The sequence below is a fragment of the Xyrauchen texanus genome, chromosome 40, assembly GCF_025860055.1.
Source record: "Xyrauchen texanus isolate HMW12.3.18 chromosome 40, RBS_HiC_50CHRs, whole genome shotgun sequence".
Lineage (NCBI taxonomy): Eukaryota > Metazoa > Chordata > Actinopteri > Cypriniformes > Catostomidae > Xyrauchen > Xyrauchen texanus.
This window is the reverse complement of record NC_068315.1, coordinates 4,491,911-4,499,279: the sequence shown is the minus strand read 5'-3', so window position 1 is coordinate 4,499,279 and position 7,369 is coordinate 4,491,911. Positions and strand designations below refer to the sequence as shown.

At 38.2% G+C, this 7,369-nt stretch overlaps 1 protein-coding gene across 2 annotated transcripts in view; it reads left to right on the top strand.

Moving 5' to 3' along the window:
• The first annotated feature begins 5,373 nt into the window (after positions 1-5,373).
• The window catches only part of LOC127633517 (enhancer of polycomb homolog 1-like), a 51,658-nt gene continuing 49,662 nt past the window's right edge, over positions 5,374-7,369 (top strand). For both annotated transcript variants that reach the window (XM_052112679.1, XM_052112681.1), the window contains exon 1: positions 5,374-5,750. In XM_052112679.1, the coding sequence (XP_051968639.1) occupies positions 5,679-5,750 (72 nt within the window). In that variant the 5' untranslated portion in view covers positions 5,374-5,678. The remainder of the gene's footprint in view (positions 5,751-7,369) is intronic.

Genomic DNA, 7,369 nt, shown 5'->3' with positions numbered 1-7,369 from the left:
TATCAATGTTGGAAATGATCTCTTCCCGGACTTCCTAGGTTGACTATTAAAGCCTGTAGACTGATTTTCATGCGAAGGGAGCGGGTCGCGTTTGCTAGGAAAATCCAAAGGATGTGACGTGTATGCACGCTCCCGAGAACCTTGCCTCAGAGAGTAGCTTATCTTCCGCTATTCAACAGCTTCAACAAACTGCAACACTAGGTAATGTTATCTTAGAGATGGTGTACAGCAAACGGCCGGCTCCCAGCACAACACCGACTCCTACACAAACTCAGAGGAAGCCAAAAAGAAAAAAACATTTATCTACTGAATCCAGTCCGGTCGAGAGAAAACTAGAGTGAACATCTGCAGGGCATTTGATTCCTGGAGGGAACTTCATTCAGTTTTGGGTATCAAAACTGACCCTGAATTAGCATTCTTCTTATTGGACAGGTAAGCTTACATAACTGCAAACATGTGAAATATAGTGCCATAAGGATTGATCTGTGCAATTTTAGCTAAACTACAATAACACATGAAATGAATGCTAGACAATGTTCAGGATAATGCAAAAAGCTCCATTCATTAGTGTAACGTAACTTGTAATTTACAAAATTTTGTAAACAGCTACTGTCATCATACACCAAATTTAGCTAACAGCTATTGATAAAGCTGGCTAGCTAGCTAATGCCGACATAGGCTGTAATATAAATCTAGTCAATGTATCATGCAAAGAAAAGTTATTACTTCAAACTACAGTCTCGCATAGTCAGACCTACAGCCACACTTTGTTATAGCCCTGTTCCAGCACTGGAGAGTCACATATAATATACAGTCTCTAAGTTTGTAATAAAACAATCATAACTGTGTAATTTTAATTATGCTACCTCATCTGTCAGCATGATGCCGGTGAATCACGTTGTCTCTTTGTACTTTATGTCATTGTTTTGCTCGATGGTCGCTCGTTCGTTTCCCTATGGTGTGTGTGCACGAGCACAAGCAACAGGTAGCTGGCTGCAGTTCACTTAACGGACACAGGTGTCATTAATAACAAGGGTTTCTGAATCTTACATACTGCACCTATAAGTGTAAAAAATGTGATAGTGTTCCTTCAAGAAACACACCTTTCTTCACAGGAAGTTTTAAAACTTAGTAGAGCGTGGGGTGGGCATGTGTTTTGCAGTGCTGGTTCGAGTAAGAGCAGGGGAGTCATCACATTGATAAGTTAGCATTTACAAGTTAATTGTCTCAAACAAATTAAAGATAATTTATGGAGAGTCATTATTGTTTTCGCTGAAATACAGGGGCAAAATCTTATTTTGAATAATATTTATGCACCCAACACTGATAATCAGAACTTTTTTATAGATATTGAGGGGAAGTTACAAGCAGCTGGGATCCTCTATGATTTGGTTTTGGGTGGAGACTTCAATCTATGGATCATAGTGATGCAAATGTGTATAGACCCTTTAGAGAGACTTCTGAATCCATCTGGGAGGGACTACACCTTTTTTTCATCAGTTCATGTGATTTACTCTAGAATAGATTTCTTTTTGATATCTAAGTCACTTGTTCCATTTGCCACTTATTGCTAAAATTGGAACATTTTAGTTTCAGATCATGCTTTGGTGCATTTAGAGATGTTGCCCCATATAGAGAAAATAAAATCATATAGATGGCTCTTTAATACATCCCTTCCACAGAACCCAGCATTTCAACAAATGTTAAAGACAGAAGTTATGTTTATGAATGTTTATGTAGAAACCAATTGGTCCTCAGTGTCCTCTGTGGGCGTGGTATGGGAGGCACTTAAATGGTTAGTTCACACAAAAATTTAAATGATCCCATAATTTACTCACTCTCAAGCCATCCTAGGTGTACATGACTTTCTTCTTTCAGCCAAACACAATCGGAGTTATATAAAAAAATATCCTGGCTCTTCCAAGCTTTATAATCGGAATGAATGGTACCTTACATTTTGAAGCCCAAAAAAGCGCATCCATCCATCAAATAATCCATAAGGCTCCAGAGGGTTAAAAAAAAGTCCTTCTGAAGCAAATCGATGCAAAATATCATAAAGAAAAATATCCATATTTATAACTTTACAAACTTGTTCACATGAAAAGAGGATGCTTTTCTTGATATTGTAGTAGGGGGTGTGGTGCATAAACTTTTACTCTACACAGATTATGTATTATTATTTGTCTCTGATCCTAGATCTGTGCCTAGCCTCCATAGTTTTCGGGATACAGGTTGAATTGGTCTAAATAGGAAGTTCTTGCTCTGACAGCATATTGCCCTACCACAGCTTTCCAAACTGGAACCTTTCAATGGTCCTAGCAAGGCACTAGGTATTTAGGCATCTTATTTCAAGCCAATTTGAGAGATTTAATTAGAGCTAATATTGATCCATTAATGAAAAGGTTCTCGTGTGATGTTGATATTTTGGCTTCACTTCATTTGTCTACCTGGGAAGGTCAATGTAACAAAAATGAATCGTATCCCCAAATTCAATTATTTACTGCAGTCTCTCCCTCTAGAAGTTCCTATTTCGTATTTTAAACAATTTGATGGAATGTATAAGTTTTTATTTGTAATGGTAAATGACCTCAGTTACATTTCAGTAAGTTATATAGACAAATTGACAAAGTACAAATTGAACAAGCGTTCCTTGCCCCAATTTCACCATTGCAAAGTAATTCTATTAAATTGCCTAAAGAAGTAAAAATGCATTTCATTATTTCACACTTATGCATAAATACTGCATCCAAATGAACATACTTGTACTGTAGAACTAGAAACTGCAGGAATACTGCATCCAAATTACCACACTTCAATGGGGCGCATGGTAAGTTGTGCGTGGATTGTGTAGAGTAGCATGAGCGTCCACATGCTGTGAGTCTCCGTGGTGTCAAGCACAGCGAGCCACGTGATAAGATGTGCGGATTGACTGTCTCAGAAGCGGAGGCAACTGAGAATTGTCCTCCACCACCCGGATTGATGTGAGTAACCGTGCCACCTTGAGGACCTTGTAAGTTGTGGGTATTGGGCATTCCAAAATTGGGGAGACAAAGGGATGGAATAAATAAATAAAGTCACAAATAAATTACCATGCCCATAATAAATATAATATTACAGTATGTTTTAATACTTACATTAACATTCACATTTAGTGATCACAAATAAGTTTTTGATTTAACATTCATGGATAAATATATGAATGGAAAGTAGTATAAGTAGGTTAGATCTCTAATCCCAGGAAATCACTTAAAGATCACATTAAATTATGCTTTAAAAACACTGTGTCCTTTTAGCCCCACTCCCGACAACAACAAAAAATCTGCAGTTGGAGTACTGAAAGTCACGTTAGATGACATGTCTGCTCATCTATCTATCGATCTATCTATCTATCTATCTATCTATCTGTCTGTCTATCTATCTATCTATCTATCTATCTATCTGTCTGTCTGTCTGTCTATCTATCTATCTATCTATCTATCTATCTATCTGTTTGTTCCTCCATCCATCCATCTATCCAACTATCTATCTATCTATCTGTTCGTCCCTCCATCCATCTATCTATCTATCTATCTATCTATCTATCTATCTATCTATCTATCTGTCTGTCTGTCTGTCCGTTCGTCCCTCTATCCAACTATCTATCTGTCTGTCTATCCATCTATCTATCTGTTCGTCCCTCCATCCATCTGTCCAACTATCTATCTATCTATCTATCTATCTATCTATCTATCTATCTATCTATCTATCTATCTATCTGTCTATCTATCTATCTGTCTGTCTGTCCGTTCGTCCCTCTATCCAACTATCTATCTGTCTGTCTGTCTGTCTCTCTGTCTGTCCGTTCGTCCCTCCATCCATCCATCTCTCTGTCTGTCCGTTCATCCCTCAATCCAACTGTCTGTCCTTTTGTCCCTCCATCCATCCATTCATCCATCTATCTGTCTGTCCATTCGTCCCTCTATCTATCTATCTATCTATCTATCTATCTATCTATCTATCTATCTATCTATCTCTCTGTCTGTCTGTCCGTTTGTCCCTCCATCCATCTATCTATCTATCTATCTATCTATCTATCTATCTATCTATCTATCTATCTATCTATCTATCTATCTATCTATCTATCTATCTATCTATCTATCTGTCTCTCTGTCTCTCTGTCTGTCTGTTCGTCCCTCTATCCAACTATCTATCTGTCTGTCTGTCTCTCTGTCTGTCCGTTCATCCCTCCATCCAACTATCTATCTATCTATCTCTCTGTTCGTCCCTCCATCCAACTGTCTGTCTGTCCGTTCGTCCCTCCATCCATCTATCTATCTGTCTGTCTCTCTGTCTGTCCATTCGTCCCTCTATCTATCTATCTATCTATCTATCTATCTATCTATCTGTTCGTCCCTCCATCCTCCATCTATCTAACTATCTATCTATCTGTTCGTCCCTCCATCCATCCATCCAAATATCTATCTATCTATCTATCTATCTATCTATCTACCTGTTCGTCCCTCCATCTATCCAACTATCTATCTATCTATCTATCTATCTATCTATCTATCTATCTATCTATCTATCTATCTATCTATCTATCTGTTTGTCCCTCCATCCATCCATCTATCCAACTATCTATCTATCTGTCCGTTCGTCCCTCTATCCAACTATCTATCTGTCTGTCTCTCTGTCTGTCCGTTCGTCCCTCCATCCATCCATCTCTCTGTCTGTCCGTTCATCCCTCAATCCAACTGTCTGTCCTTTTGTCCCTCCATCCATCCATTCATCCATCCATCTATCTGTCTGTCTCTCTGTCTGTCCATTCGTCCCTCCATCCATCCATCTATCCAACTATCTATCTATCTGTTCGTCCCTCCATCCATCCATCCATCCATCCATCCAAATATCTATCTATCTATCTATCTATCTATCTATCTATCTATCTATCTATCTATCTATCTATCTATCTATCTATCTATCTATCCAACTATCTATCTATCTATCTGTTCGTCCCTCCATCCATCCATCCATCTATCTATCTATCTATCTATCTATCTATCTGTTCGTCCCTCCATCCATCCATCCATCTATCTATCTATCTATCTATCTATCTGTTCGTCCCTCCATCCGTCCATCTATCTATCTATCTATCTATCTATCTATCTATCTATCTATCTATCTATCTATCTATCTATCTATCTATCTATCTGTCTGTCTGTCTGTCTGTCTTTCTTCCGTATGTTTCAACTTTCACTGTGTGCAAACCTTTCTGTCTGCCCTCTTTCAGTTCTCGACCAACCCCGCTGCTCTCCACAGGTGATCGGTGTCTCTCTCCAACCAATGAAGACGCAAAACATATTAACCCTTCACTGGCCGAACCAGATCTTTCCAGGAGTCTGTACTGAGCCGGACTTTTTCGTAAAACAAACGTCTACTCGCTACTTTTTCGTCAACAGAGCCAAGCTGAGTTTTATTGAGTTAAAAAGCAGTGCCTCTGTGCGCAAAGGGGACATCTGTGATCTTTACACACGGGTAATTATATCCTCGTTTCCTCCACCACAGTTCGACTGTAATGATCGAGATCACACACACACACACACACACACACACACACACGAGGACGATTTTAGAGTTGGTCGTGCGTTTGTTTTCTCTGTCCTCCTATATTTCCCCCCGAACTTCCTAAATGTCTTCGCATGGTTTGTGGGAATCTGGCCTTGACACGTTTTAAAAATGAGAAGTCACCATCCACCCTGGTGGTTGAACGGGTAAGTTACTCTTTTACACCAGTGCTATTTGTTAATGGACTATAACTTTTTGAATAGAAATGCTTTTTAAAGCATTATAAATTCCCGCTTACAGACTATGTGGTTCCTGGTTTGGTCAAGAGCTTTTGAAATGTAAATAATCTAGCAGGACAAAACGAGATCTAACGGTGGCCTGTTGTGTCGCTTTAAGGCGCTTTTGTGCCGTTACATTTTTTATCTGCATAACAAAAACTGCCTCAATAATACACCAAGCACCCCACACTACCTAATAGCCTTAAACTGATCATATTGGATTTAACGTAATATGGACTTCTTTAAATAAAGATGGTTCAATGTCAGTTGTCCCTGTTCGGACCTTTCTGGAGTTGAACACAAAAATAGATCCTGACTTTATTTTTTCAATGTAAAATAATACATAGAAAATCAAGTTGTGATCCTCCATATTGGTATTTCTTGGTCTTTTGTGTTTTTATGTGCGCTTTTTGTCATCTACAAAACAGAACAAGGCGAAGTTTAAATTAATTTAACGTTGTCCATATTCAAATCCGCCTTTTCGGTTTTGTTTTGTCGATATAGACGCATTTAACATCGATATGCTTTCGCGTTTATTCAACGGCCGTTGCGGACGTGTTTGAATGAGCGTTCACTTCCTGAGTTTGTACAATGATTGTGTCTTAATTTTAGGATATTTGTTATAAAAACGGATGTAATTGCACCATTTTGGAGATGTGTATTATAATTATTATTCGGACTATATTGCAGTTTAGACTTCCGTCGTTTCATGTAAAGTCTTATTAATTTATCTGGATAATAGTTGAGGCGCCATGAGTCAGATCTCTTTCCGCCTTCTTCTCAGTCGAGTTATCTCATAATTAAGGTTTAATATAAAAATCATAGGCTTGGACAATCTTGGAAGTTTGGATCTGTGTTTGTGTTGATATCTGTGTGTGATCATGTCCCATTTGTATTGCATGTAACAGCATTGACCCCATCATACTCAAGTCTTGTAGAGAGATACATGATCTATTTTTTTGCTGATACTGCCTCAGATGGGCGGGGCTTGATCTAGTTGTGTACAGTAAATTATGACGATATATGCTACAGTAAAATACACACACAGCTCTACTATATTCGTTCTGTGTGTGTGTGTGTGTGTGTGTGTGTGTGTGTGTGTGTGTGTGTGTGTGTGTGTGTGTGTTGTGTATGTAGCCAAAACAATTTTTTCATGAATTGTTTCTGTTTAAATTATTGCTGAAAAGCTAATAACATGCATTCTTACACAGTTCTTTCAAATACTTGATTCTGATTGCTACATTAAATCCATCCATCCTTCATTTCGCATTAAAATACGAAACAACATTGAAACATGATCAGTTTTTTATGGTTTCAGTCATTCTCATTGTACCTAATCTATGATATTTAAAAGTTCTAACCATGTTGTTTTCAACTAGCCTTTAGCAGAGGCCTTATACTGTATTTGAAGTTACTTTAGAGTACTACAATTGCATTAGCGGTGCCCACATATTGACATACCTTGCTGAAAGTAACAATGGTGACAACCCAATGTTTTAAAGGGATAGTTCACCCAAAAATGTTTTTCTGCAAAACACTAATGAATG